The 13,626-nt window shown below is 47.1% G+C and overlaps 1 protein-coding gene, 2 non-coding genes and 1 pseudogene across 4 annotated transcripts in view; 2 read left to right on the forward strand and 2 right to left on the reverse strand.

The window, feature by feature from the left end:
• Positions 1–13,626, forward strand: part of RHPN2 (rhophilin Rho GTPase binding protein 2) — a 53,928-nt gene that overhangs the window by 32,359 nt on the left and 7,943 nt on the right. For both annotated transcript variants that reach the window (XM_011371854.2, XM_023537656.1), the window contains 8 exons: positions 2,359–2,436; positions 2,809–2,933; positions 4,471–4,637; positions 6,731–6,918; positions 7,319–7,475; positions 9,018–9,137; positions 10,681–10,875; positions 13,312–13,388. In XM_011371854.2, coding sequence (XP_011370156.1) covers positions 2,359–2,436; positions 2,809–2,933; positions 4,471–4,637; positions 6,731–6,918; positions 7,319–7,475; positions 9,018–9,137; positions 10,681–10,875; positions 13,312–13,388 — 1,107 coding nt within the window. The remainder of the gene's footprint in view (positions 1–2,358; positions 2,437–2,808; positions 2,934–4,470; positions 4,638–6,730; positions 6,919–7,318; positions 7,476–9,017; positions 9,138–10,680; positions 10,876–13,311; positions 13,389–13,626) is intronic.
• LOC111746647 lies at positions 284–399 on the reverse strand (annotated as a pseudogene).
• Positions 409–481, reverse strand: TRNAL-UAG. Its single transcript has one exon. It is a non-coding gene; the product is annotated as a tRNA-Leu (tRNA).
• Positions 960–1,087, forward strand: LOC111746670. The gene has a single exon (XR_002783216.1). It is a non-coding gene; the product is annotated as a small nucleolar RNA SNORA30/SNORA37 family (small nucleolar RNA).

Here is a 13,626-nt window from a genome sequence, read left to right on the forward strand (position 1 = left end):
GACTTTTTATCAATATCCTCTTTGGCTTCAGTGACGTAGCATAAAGTTTCTCTTTTAACTTCTTATTTTAAATGTGATTTCTCTCTTTTTAAGAATTTTTTTGCCATCGTCCATAGTAGCGGTTGACAGAACAACATGCTGTTCTGTAAATCACCTGAATGGTGGCCCTCAGCACTGCTTTTGGAGATGTCACTGGAGAAGCCATAGATAAATTTTGTCCTTCAGATCATCCTCATAGCAATTAATGTCGCTAATAGAAAACTGTTTCATTTTTTATTATTTATGCCTACAGCACCTGGTCTTCCTAGGTGGTCTCCCATCCAAGTACTAACCAGGCCCAACCCTGCTTAGCTTCTGAGATCAGACATCAGGCTTGTTCAGGGTGGCATGGCCGTAGACCATGCACTGTGGCTCCACTGGGATGCGAACCCAGGACCTTCTGCGTCTAATGCAGACGTGCTAACTGCTACACTATGGAACCACATCCTGAAAACCATTTCAAATTTGATAAGTCGTATTAGATGAAAAGCTGATTCCAAACATCAGCTCTTTAAGTTGTGAATAAAATCTGCGGTGGCATCATAAAACAAAAGGGAAGTTGGGTGATAAGGACCAGGTAAAAAAGCAGAAGGCACTTTCTTCTACACGTCCTTGGGCCCAGCAAGACAACTTCTTGGGATTTCTTCTGAGGAACTAGTCGGAAGTGTGTGGGGGGATAACTGTTACGTGGTGTTATCTTTAATTACAAAACTTACACAAATGACTTTAACGTCTGACAAGGAGTGAAGACTAACATGGTACATATTGGCTAGCTCATAGCAGGTGTTCAGTTTATTTGTTGAATTAATGAATTGTACATTCATTACGTTGGAGGATTGTATAACCAAAGGTCATGTTATAGAATATTTTACAGCATATGAAAATGTTTGATGCATTGTCAATTTAAAAAAAAAAAATTTCTAGCACTTTCATAGGTCCTCCCCAGGCAGTGGGGCCAGGATTTGGTAGCTGGTGCTTAAAGAAAGCCCTTGATTGCATTCTTGTCCTGGAACTATGCCAGTGGCATCTGTCACTCAATGGGACAGAGAGACTGTTTTCTGACATCTTATTCAACATTGTGCCTTTCTCCTGCAGCTCTAACCTAAACAAAACCCAAAAAACTGGGGGTGGCTCCATAGTGTAGTGTTTAGCACATCTACTTTACATGCAGAAGGTCCTGGGTTCGCGCCCCAGGTGGAGCCACGGACCATACCCCAGGTGCACTGTGGGTGCCAGGCCCCTGGGGCGCTCCACGAGTGTGTGGGAGAAGACACCCCGCCTTAAGGGGAAACGGCAACATCCATAGGTCAGGGGTTGAAGTGGGGTGGGGGGAATCAAAGAGAGGGGAGAAAGAAAACCGAAGTTGTATAATCATGTAGTACAATCTTATTTTTGTAAGACGAGGGCGTGTGGGTGGGTGTGTAGATATGCATTGAACGTACAAAAAGCAGAAGGAGCTTTAATGTAGAAAGTGTGTAAAAATACTCACAGACACTTGGGAAGACATTATTGCAGTCTCCTCCACTGTCTTGCAGCCAAGGAGAGCCAGCACTCATGGAGGCCGTTAGGCAAGAATGTGTTCTCCATACCTTCTAAACCGCTCTTTGTTTTTTCCTCTCATACTTGCCATCTTGTAATATTCGATGTCATTTACTTATTTGTTGTGCCCATTACTTACTGTCTGTGACCTGTGCAGGAACATAAACTCCACGGGGCAGGATCTTTGTTTTGTTCTCTGACGTAGCCCAGGCACCGCGAACATGCCTGGCACAGGGCACGTGCTCAGCAGTACGTGCTGCACGACTGGGTGAACTGAGTGCTCGTCGGACACTGGGCCGTGGGCCCGGCTAGGGTCTCGCCGGGGCGCTTCATGTGCGGAAGTGCCAGAGCTGCTCTTACAAAGTTCCCCATCACATCCTCGTGACAGTCCCCAGATGCAAGTTTTCTTTGCCAGGAAGACCCTGTGCCCAGGTGCTGAGGGCAGCACAAAGGATGAAAAGGATGAAGGTCTGAGCCCCTGAATATCTGTGACGTTTGCCAGCATCGTTTTAATACGTAGGTCACTTAACAGTGTTGCAAGGATATTTTTTTCAAAATTACTGCAGCTTTCCTTTTAATTGAAGCAACGAAAACAGAAATTTTAAATATATGTAAACAAAATTAAGAAGTCGCACCACTAAGAAAATCACCATAGTGTGCATTCTCCCACAAGTTTTTATGTATTGTACGTTTTTAAAGGGAGCACATTCGACGTTACCTATTTACCTATTTACAGTTTTGAATCACACCTTACAGTATCTTCTCTCGTTTTTCTTACAGGATTTTATTCTGGAACATTACAGTGAAGATAGCTACCTATATGAAGATGAAATAGCAGATCTTATGGATCTGAGACAAGTATGTTTCTGCGTGCGGCAAGGAAGGGAGGACAGGACGGCTGCTAGAGCTTGTCGAGTTCAGAATATCCCATTACTGCACACTCGAAATCTTATAGACTCGCAGGTGGTTGCAGGTAATCGGGAGGGACTGCTGGAGTCATCCATTCCACTTGCCACATAAGACCACAGGAGACCTGCCCACTGGCAAATCTGAGGCTGGGTTCTGAGAATCTCAAGTTTATTCCTGCCCTTTCCACCTTCCTAGAGTTCATGATACCAGTAGGGGGGCCCAAATAAGCTCCACAGAAACGGCATGTGTGAGCGCCTTCCGGGACAGGCCCTCCGCTGCGTCTTCGCCCGCTCAGCCCCTCGGTGCTTGCTTTCCTTTCAGGCTTGTCGGACACCCAGCCGGGACGAGGCCGGCGTCGAACTGCTGATGAGTTATTTCATCCAGCTGGGCTTTGTCGAGAGCCGATTCTTCCCACCCACCCGGCAGATGGGGATCTTGTTTACATGGTAGGTGCCTGAGGCCTGTGCTGGTGCTGTCCCCCTTCAGTTACAACTTTGCACTGTGGGCCCCTCTTTCTAATTGTCCCTTTTATACAGGAGAGCCTAGGACCTGTAGATAAAGTGGTGTTTGGTTATGAAGGGAACCGGTGGGGCGGGGGAGGCTCCAACAGACCTTGCCTTCTTGCTTCTCAGAACAAGTGAGCTGAAGAGAAGAGGCATTTTTTTCGTGCTCGTGTTATCATTGGGGAAACAGCAGAGCTCTGAGGTGGAACGAGCAGGATTCTTGTCCCGGGTGGGACTGTGGTGGGGGATGGGAATCAGGTTTTGTCTCAGTGACAAGGGCAGCAAACAGAAATAGATCAAATTTAAAAACAGAAGCAGAACATCAGGTTCTTCCCAGAGTCGGTATTTTCAGAGATTAGTGTTGTTTAAATGTTTTAGAGCTGCTGAGTGTGGGTTAGAGAAGACTAAATCTGCAAAGCTAAGGAGCATGTTCAGAGCTAAAGTTTATCACAGCAGGCCAGTGTGATGCCTTCATTTTGAAAGGAAACGCAGCTGACTTTTTGTAAAGGTGCCATTAGCTGTCTGCCCTGTCTGGTGAAGGGACTAAAGGGGATTTCTCCTCAGTCTCAAATTAGGGAGAAGTTCTGTGTCTACGTGCCAGTCGATGTATGAACTTTAAAACTAAAAATCCCAAATCTTTTAGACTTCAGAAGAATTGTGTGAGGGGTTTGTAATATTTCGTTTAGGAGAAGCCTTATATTTTAAAATATACTTTACTTTTTAGAGCAGTTTCAGGTTCACAGCAAAATTGAGGGGAAAGTACGACGTTTCCCACATACTCCTGTCCCCACACTCCAACAACCTCCCCCACCAGAGTGGTACATGCACTACAGTTGATGAGCCTACATTGTCACATTATCTCCCAGATTCCACAGTTCACATTACAGTTCACTCTTGCTATTGTACATTCTATGGGTTTGGACCAGTTTATAATGACATATATCTATCTACTGTTACAGTATCGTGCAGAGTAGTTTCACTACCCTAAAAATTTTCTGTGCTCCACCTATTCATCCCTTCCCCCTTCTCCCCTCTGGAACCCTAGAAACCACTGATTCTTTTTGTGTCTCCATTATTTTTGCCTTTTCCAGAATATCATATAGTTGGAATCCTACAGTATGTAGTCCTCTCAGACCTGGCTTCTTTCACTTAGCAATATGCATTTAAGATTCTTGCATGTCTCTTCATGGCTCGATAGCTTATTTCGTTTTAGTGCTGAATAATATTCCGCTATATGGATATGCCACAGCTTGTTTATCCATCATTCACCTACCGAAGAACATCTTAATTACAAAACCTCATTTCTGTGTGCAGTTGTGGGTGTCTTCAGCATGATCAGGCCCATCATCTTGTTTGTAAATAAATGCCTCACTGCATGTGCATGTTTGAATTTTATTCAAGAAATAAATTTTGTCTATTTTTCACCCCACAGTAGCACTAACTAGCCAAGTAATTCATATTCTCACATTTATTTAAATAGGTATGACTCTCTCACCGGGGTCCCAGTCAGCCAGCAGAACTTGCTTCTGGAGAAGGCCAGCATTCTGTTTAACATTGGAGCCCTGTACACACAGATCGGGACCCGGTGCAATCGGCAGCTGCAAGCTGGGCTGGAGAGTGCGGTGGATGCATTTCAGAGAGCAGCAGGTGTGTCTCCACAAGGGCAGCCGGGCAGAGTCCTGGCCCCGCCATTTGCCACCACATCCCCCAGCTGATGTGGATCTTTGGGTCCTTTCCAGGCCCACGCTTGGCCTCACGGGTCTAAAAGGGCCAGACTAGTTTCCAGCACTGGGTTAATTTCCCACTAAGAGAATTGCTTAATGGTTTAAACCCTATTTCTCAGTCAGGGTCTGGGTTATGGCTCATGCACACAGTGTATCGTGTGGTTAACGATTAATCTTTTCTGAATGAGTGGCCCCAAAGATGGCAGTGAATGAACTGTTCCTCTGAACACTATATTGAAAAACAGAATAAGTTTTTCCGGTTAGTGAAAATGTAGACTTTTCAAAAAATCACGTATCTTGTTAAGTGCCTATTACTATTTATGCCTTTATATTTTGTTCATTCTGTGAAGCTTGCCCACCTGAGGTTGTTCTTTTCAGCCCTTCGTCAAGAGACCTGTAGCACCAACCTGTGGAGGACTGGGGGCGGCCAGGCCTGGTACCGTGGGTGGACCTGATGCAGCTCATAAGTGTCCAAGGGTCCTGCCTCGCCCCCCTCTGACAGGACTTGTGTCAGGCACACTCGACATGGGCAGTGGTCAGCAAAGCGGTGGCCCACAGCGTGATCCCCCAAGCTGGCTCCGTGGCATGTGTCCATCTGTGCCAGTCCTCCTCACTCTGCTTTGGGGTGTTACCCCTGGCAAAGAACCTTCCTGAGTATCTCACTTTGTAAGGCCATGAAGAGGTTCAGCTGCCACTTTCACTAATCATGGAATTGCTCATGTTAAAATATTGATCTGTCGGGATGAACCAATATGCTACGATTCCATGTGAAAGTCCATTTCTTTCACTGTAAATCTTTTCCTGGGCTCATCTTTCTTTCTGAGGAATCTTAAGCAGGTATACTTTGTGACCTGCCTCTGAGATTACGGATATGGACAAAAAAGCTTGAGAATAGAGTGGAGGAACCCCAGAGGGGAGCAAACATCCCGGAGCAGTTGCCATCTTTCTATAGGGTGATTTATGCTTTGCGACAAAACCTGAGGAACCAGTCGGATGGGATTCGTGGCTGGAGAGCCTATTATACCTCCGGGTTGATTGTCAGTTTATACTGTGACAGTTAATTTTCTAAAGCATATCAAGAGTTAGCCGAGGGTTATAGCATGAAAATTTCCATTGAAATGGGCTGAAATGATCTTTGCTAGGGCTGGGGAAAAGCCCTGGATTTCTGAATGACCCAGGTGTTACCTCAGTCCTTCTGCCTGCCGTCTGCTTTGCCTCCATCACATGCCTGGTCGTGGTTGGGATTTCTTACCATTGTCCCAGGAGAGACCAAAATGAATGGGAGCAGTCTGGCTTCCTTCCTTGGTACAGTTATAAATGTTTTAGAAGAGAATCTGATTTTTTTAAACTGTCGTAAAAGATACATAACAAAATTATCAATTTAACCATTTTTAAGAGCACAATTCATTGGCATTAAGTACGTTCACATTGTTGTGCATCTATCTCCAGGATTTTTTCATCATCCCAAACTGAAACTCTGTACCCATTAAACAGTAACTCTCCATCCCTTCTCTCCCCCATTCCCTGGCAAACACCATTCTACTTTCTGTCTCTATGAATTTCAGACTATTCCAGATACCTCCTCGCAGTACAATCATACTTTTGTTTTTGTGACTAGTTTATTTCATTTAGCATAATGTCTTCATCCATATTGTAGCATGTGTCAGAATTTCCTTCCTTTTAAGGCTGAAAAATATTTCATTATATGTATATACCATATTTCATCATCCATTTATCCATCAAGGAACGTTGAAGTGGTTCCAACCTTTGGGTAATTTGAAATAAGCCGCCGGGAAGAATGGAGCAAAAAGTAACAGTTAAGTCTCTGCTTTCAATTCTTTGGGGTATATACCTAGGAGTGGAATTGCTAGATCTTCTGTTAATTGAGAATCACAATTTTTAAGATGTTCTAGGATGCCAGTTTTATATTTTTACTTCTGTCACATTCTCTATTTCTGAGCAGCATGGTGAAATAAATATGATCTTCAACTAATGGGCAAAATTTTCCAATTTTAGGGGTTTTAAACTACCTGAAAGAGACATTTACTCACACGCCAAGTTATGACATGAGTCCCGCCATGCTCAGTGTGCTGGTCAAAATGATGCTTGCACAGGCCCAAGAAAGCGTGTTTGAGAAAATCTGCCTTCCTGGTTTACGGAACGAGTTCTTCATGCTAGTGAAGGTGGCTCAGGAGGCTGCCAAGGTAAGCCTTCCTGGTTCCCGTGGCTTTCAGGGGTGGGCAGGGTGCACTGGTGCAGGCCCACTGGAAGCAGCGGGGGCTTCCCATGGCGGCTTGCCCATGACCTGGGCAGCGTGCCAGCCCTGGCCAGAGCGCTGGCTTGCATTTTCTTGGCAAGTACTGGTGTTTCAGATACGGATCACTGATTCCATCTGCAGCTTAGCCTAAAAACCAGCATAATGACAGTTGCCTGATCTCCCTGTTAACTCTGACACTGACAGCACGAAGGACCCTTGGAGTCGCTCCCAGATTCTGGAGCGGCCTCTGGCAGGGGCTGTTGCATAGAAAAAGAACTCTTTCTGTAGCCTGGGTGCATGAGGTTTCCTGTGCCAGGCTCCCCCTCCCAACCTCTTTTCTCTTTCAGGTGGGAGAGGGCTATCAGCAGCTGCACGCAGCCATGAGCCAGGCGCCAGTGAAAGAGAACATCCCCTACTCGTGGGCCAGCTTGGCCTGTGTGAAGGCCCACCACTACGGAGCCCTGGCCCACTACTTCGTAGCCACCCTCCTCATCGACCACCAGTGTAAGTCTCTCGGCTCTGGGCTTTGGGCTTTGGTCGGGATTATGGTTTCCTGCCTCCAGGAGATAATGAGCTGAATGAGAGTTGTCTGCCTGCCCTGGAGATGCTCACAGCCTGGGGACAGAGGGCGGGAAGACAGTCGGCACAGGCAGCTGTCACACATGCCAGGGCGGGATTGGGGGTTATCTGTTCCTGCTGTGGGAGGAAAAGAGGAAGCGTTAATTCTGCCTAGGATGGAGCAAACAGCTTCACAGAGATGACTTTTCACGTGGAATTTAGAACAGGGCTAGGACCAGGGCTGGCACTAGGGAGGCATTTGCCTCAGGCACAAAATCTAAGGAAATATGCCCCAAAACTCAATGATCAAGATAACATTTAAAAGTGACATTTTAAACCAATCAGAATTAATACCAAAATAATTCCATGGCAATCAATGGTAACAATGCTGTGTTGAGCCGCATTGGAGCCTGAAGCAAAAAGAAATCTTGATGTTTTGTTTATGATGGATTTTTTTGCATCGATTGCAATATTTAGAAACTTGTATTAAAATATTATACATCTCGATTGCTGAGGTTTTGGCACCTTCTTAAATTTTCAGCCCAAAGTGAGTGCCTCACTCTCCTCACCCCAGTCTTAGCTCTGATCTCAGGTCGGGTAGGACTTTTGTTGTAATTAGTACTAATCAAGGCGGCCCCCAGAGTAATAAGAAGGACAGCCTCTGGGACCAGACTGCCTGGGTTCATATGTCAGCTCTGCCATTTACTAGCTGTGTGATCTCGGGCAAGTTACCTAGCTGCTCTGTGCCTCAGTTTTCTCATCCCTACAGTGGGGCTATGAAGAGAACCTCTCAGTGTTGTTGTGAAAACCGAGCGCCAATATGCAAAGCTAAATAGTGCCTGTGCATAGTGGGCTCTCTGAACGTGTTAGCTGCTGCCGCTAGTATGATTTTATGGTCTGCTATGCAGGACAAGTCATGTAACTGGCGGAAATACAATGAATGCTTCGGTCATTGCAGTAGAGACAGCCGTAGGGCAGCTGTCGGACCCTAGGGCGTAGTTGTAGGCAGTTTCTCATTCAAGTTGGACTTGGAGCTCTGAGGGGGCCTTTTCCAGCCGAACAAGGAAGGAAAAGAAAACTAGAGCAAGAGCTCTGGAACTGAGACCGTAAGTGGCGATGGTAGTGACGAGTGCTTGGCAAAGTTAGAGGGGGACATGTGCCAAGGAGGGCGCAGGCACGGAGGCCACCAGCGGGCTGAGGCAGGGCTGTGCTGGGAGGTTCCGTGAGGCAGGCGCCTGGAGGAGGTTGAGAGTGTGGCCTTGAAGCCTAATCAGCCCCTAGAGCGTGCCTGGCCCTGAGGGTGCAAAGACCGGTGGTTTATCCAGAGGCCCCAAGGAGGCCTGTTACCCCAAGTGCCTTGTAAAACTGGGGGAGAAACGAACCCAAAGGTTTGATTGAGAGAGGAATCCTAAGTGGGTCTGTGGTGCCATCTCCGGAGCCCGCAGCCCTGGTCATGAGAAGGGACTTACCCTTTGGTTCTCATTGCAGTGAAGCCTGGAGCAGATGAAGACCACCAGGAGAAGTGCCTGTCCCAGCTCTATGGCCACATGCCAGAGGGACTGACACCCTTGGCCACCCTGAAAAACAGTCATCAGCGCCTACAGCTGGGTGCGTATCAGCTCTCCTTCTTCCTGCCTCCTCATGGCTCATTTGGCGCCCTGCTGATCCTACTCACGGACAACGCCAGGCAGGTCCCCAGGTCGAGGCTTAGAAAGTAGGGGTGCCGAGTCCTGCTCAGGACTGCTCTGGATTTGGAAACCATGAGATGTGGTCCCCTAACCTCGGTGGGCTTCTGGAGCTGTGTTCTCATGGGCTCCTCAGGGCCCGGGCCTCCCACCATGGAGGTAGAGCCCTGACAATCTTCTGACACCCTAGTGGTTCTGGGGGTGACCCTTGGCCATCCTGCTGCGGAAGGACACGGCGGCTTCTCAGGCCACACCTGAGAACTGGTAATGAGTTGTCATGGCTTGGCCTCAGCCAAGTCTCAGAGCACGTATCTCTTTCCAGGCCTGCATTCCTCCACTACCCACGCATGCCCCACCCCGCACGCAATGGCCCGTCTCGCCTCCTTCCATAGGCTGGAACCCTTGGACTCACTCTCCTTGGACTCCCCACATTTGATTTGCAAATCCCGTTGACTTTCTCTAGAAAACAGAACCCAAATCTGACCACTTCTTATCCTCCCCGGTCCAAGCCACACTCATATAGTGCTTACTAAACAACACCGACTTGCTGAAACCTCACACAGCCCTATGAGATAGGTATGGTGTGATCTCCATTTTTCAGTTGAGGAAACGGAGGCCCCTCTGGGGTTATATAGCTTGCTCAGCCTTCTGCAGTGGCCTCATACCTGGTCTCCCTGCTTTCCTCTTTGCTCCTACATTGTCCATTCACATGGTCAAATCATGTCAGTCCTCTGTTCGAACCCTAATGGGTGCCCATCTTGCCCAGCATAGGAGCAGAAATCCTCACCCTGCACTTGTAAGGTTGGACATGGTCCAGCCCCTGCTCCTCTCTGCCCTCATTCCCAGCCCTTCTCTGCAGCCCTCACTTCCTCTAGCCAGACCCCAAGCTCCCTGTTGTCCTTGAACGGCACACATATTCCTGCCCCAGGGCCTTTGCACTTCCTGTTCCTTCCTTCAGGAATTCTCTTCTGTCAGATATCCTCATGGTTGCTCCCTCGTTACTTTAGGGCTCTGTTCAGAACTTACCTTCCAAAAGGCCTTCCCTGATCACCCATCATAGAAGGGCAGCTTTCCATTCCCCATCTTCTCTGGCCACACTGGCCTACCCTGTTTTCTGTTTCTCTATAACCTTATTGCCACACAATCTATTACATATTGTTTTGCTCATTAATATTCTGTCTTCAACCACTAGCATGTAAACTCCATGAACGCAGAGGCTAGTTTTTGTTCATTGCTGTCTTTAGTGCCTAGAACATTCAGTAAATACTTGTTGAATGGATGTTTTATAGTCATAAGTGAGCATATTGCACATGCATTTAAGAGAGACTTAAGCCGTCCAGACAGATCCTTCAGAAAAAGAGAACGTCCACCTCTCTGGGCTGATCTTTGGGCACTTAGGCTCTCCTTGAGCTACTTGCATTGCAATTTAGGACACAAGTCACATGGGGTTGCTTTTCTGTTGGCAGGTAAGTCCCACCTGCGCAGAGCCATTACCCATCACGAGGAGTCGGTGAGGGAGGTGAGCCTGTGCAAGAAGCTGCGCAACATTGAGGTGCTTCAGGAGGTGCTGTCCGTGGCACACCAGCGTTCCCAGCTCAAGTACACGCAACACCAGGAGGACGACGACCTGCTGAACTTGATCGATGTTCCCGACATCGTTTGTGAGTGACCTGGGTGCCTGCGCCAGGTGCCGAGTGTGCCCTGTGTGACAGGCAGGAGCACTCGGGGCACACAGCCTTCATTCGTTCATCCTGCAGGGGTTGGGCAAACCCCTTAAGTACTGGGCACTGCGAGGGGGCAAAACGCTGCTCTTGCCTGTCTCCCCGTGCCCGGATCCAGGGGCTTCTTTACGGTCTCATCCTCGTTAACCCCTTTGCGACATGACTCCCCTGCTGCCCGTTGACACTCCTCCCTTGGGGTCGGGGCACCCCGCCACCCTGATCTGTTCCCACCTCCCTCTCTACCCGCTTTGCTCACTGTTCGTCTTGCCCAATCCCACTTACCCTTCCTGGCATTCTCACCGTCCACTCTTTCTCGTTCACATCTTCAAAATTCTTTTCTTTAAAGTCTCCCAACCTTCTTTGGAGTTCCAGCCATCACCTCTAGTCAGGAGACCTCTGAAACTGCTTTCACCTTGACATTTTTGCTGCATTCCACACTCACCTACATTCCATGTCTTCTGGCAAACTCTGCTTTTCTATCTGTTTTTTTACCTCTGGCTCCAGTTTGAAAGCCAAATTTATTCTTATTTCTTCCCCTAGGCTTACTCTTTCCCCTGTTTTCACCATCTTTTATCAGTACCAACATTGTCTTTTCTTTTTTTCTTTCAGAACAAAAATTATTTTTATTATGAAATGAGAAGCAAAGCTTTCACTGATACAGTGGAACCAGGGGATGTAGGGAAAATGTTTACTTTGGCAGTGAAAATTCTTCAGGACCTAGTTCATCGTCTGTGTGTGTGTGTGTGTGTGTATGTGTTGAGAACACTTAAGATCCACCCTCTTAGCAAATTTCAAGTATACAGTACAGTATTAACTATAGCCACCATGCTGTATGTTAGGTCTCTAGAACTTATTCATCTCGTATAACTGAAACTTCATACCCTTAGACCAACAGCTCATTTCTCCCTCCCCCACCCCTGGCATCCACCATTGTGCCCTCTGCTTCTGTAAGTTGGACTATTTTAGATTCCACGTATAAATGAGATCATGCACCACCAGCATTTTCTAAGGGTCTCCAAGGTGTTGAGCACTGTCCTAGGTTCAGGAATACAGGGGTGAACTAGACAGTTGTTGCTGCCCTTGGAGAGGTGGCAGTCAGCTCTGCCCTGGAGGGCAAGGGTGGGGAGACCTCCTTGAGAAAGTAACTTTACAGTGAGGAATGACAAGGAACATTCCAGGAGTTAGGGAAAGGGGATAGGCAGTGGCCCAGTCGAGGGAACCCCCTTTATCCATACCCTTTCCCATTCTACTTCCTATACTTCTGTCCCTAGTCTCTGAGTTCCACCCCTAGTATTCAGGGACCAGCTCAAGGCACAGAGCCTTGCTCAAGCTAGAATCGTGGGCTGTAGCAATGTTGGCTGATACCACTGAGCATTTGAGGTCTGCCAGGCACAATAGTAAGCACCATTTGTGTACAGCATCTCATTCAGCTCTTTCCCAACTCTATGAGGGAGGCCCTGGTATCACTCTCATCCTAAGATGAGGCAATGAAGGCTTAGGGAGATCAAAGTCCTTGCCCCAGATGGCCAAACTGGTTGGTGGAATCAGGAACGTCACCCAGGGATTCTCCTTCACTGACACTGGCTACCTCCTGGACCCCTTATTTATACTATGGCCAGGAAGTAGAGACATGACCTCCCCAGAGGGTGGGAGACACACAGCTCCTGGCGAGGCCGTCCAGCGCTTGTGGCACTACTCTGTTAGTAGATGAGCATCTGTCCAAGCCCAATGCTATATCAGGCAGTTTCTAAGAAGTCACAGGGTCATCTGTGACTAGAGAGGTGTGTTCTGCCTTGGTGGCACCAGTCTTCTTCCCTAAGTTTTATTTTTATCCTGTTGTCCACGTAACTTAAGCTGCTTTAGGATCCTCTGGGAGAAGCTGACTAGCCTCGTGGTAAGGGTAGGTCGGGCCTGCTGCAGATATACTGGTGGAGATTTGAGCTATTGATGGACACGATTTGGCAAACCTCACATCACACAACACTAATGAGAGACATGGTACTTCAGTCACAGTCACACCTGAAACATAGATTACATCTCAGTCGGGTTATATGAGTGCCAGAGGAAGTCCACTACAATAGAAATAAGCTACTCAAAGGCAGAGAATGTGTCTGATTGTCACTACTCTTTCCCAGCCCTACAGTGGGGTATGGCACATAGTAGGTACCCAAACAGAAGGTACAGGTCACACAGGGCCAGAGGGTTGACCAGTAGTCCATCTTCTACACTATTTGTTTAAACCAAACAGAAGGACAAGTGAGCAGAAGATGAAAAGTTTGATTCCTCTTCCCTTCAGAGACAAGACTTAGACCTGAGTTTTCAAAGATAACTTTCAATTACAGAAACATTTATGTGTTCCCTTATGATCTTTTCTAGCTAAAACTGAGCGAGAGGTTGAGATTAGACTGCCACAGTTCTCCAAGGTGACAGCAACGGATTTCTTCCAGAAGCTGGTATGTTAAATACTTATTTCATAGTAACCTTAAAGGGATAGGTTTTACATGTTGCAAGTATGGAAAAGGCTATTTTTAGATATTTTAGATTTATTTAGAGACTTTAATTAAGATAATTTTATTTAAAATATGTGGGCTATTTTAGAGAAAATGGCAAATGGTGTCCTTGTGTGACTGCTGTAGCATGTATTACCCTAGTGGTGTCATTAGTCTCCGAGCAAAGCCAGGTGAAATCTGC

Source organism: Pteropus vampyrus, unplaced genomic scaffold (assembly GCF_000151845.1).
Source record: "Pteropus vampyrus isolate Shadow unplaced genomic scaffold, Pvam_2.0 Scaffold196, whole genome shotgun sequence".
Lineage (NCBI taxonomy): Eukaryota > Metazoa > Chordata > Mammalia > Chiroptera > Pteropodidae > Pteropus > Pteropus vampyrus.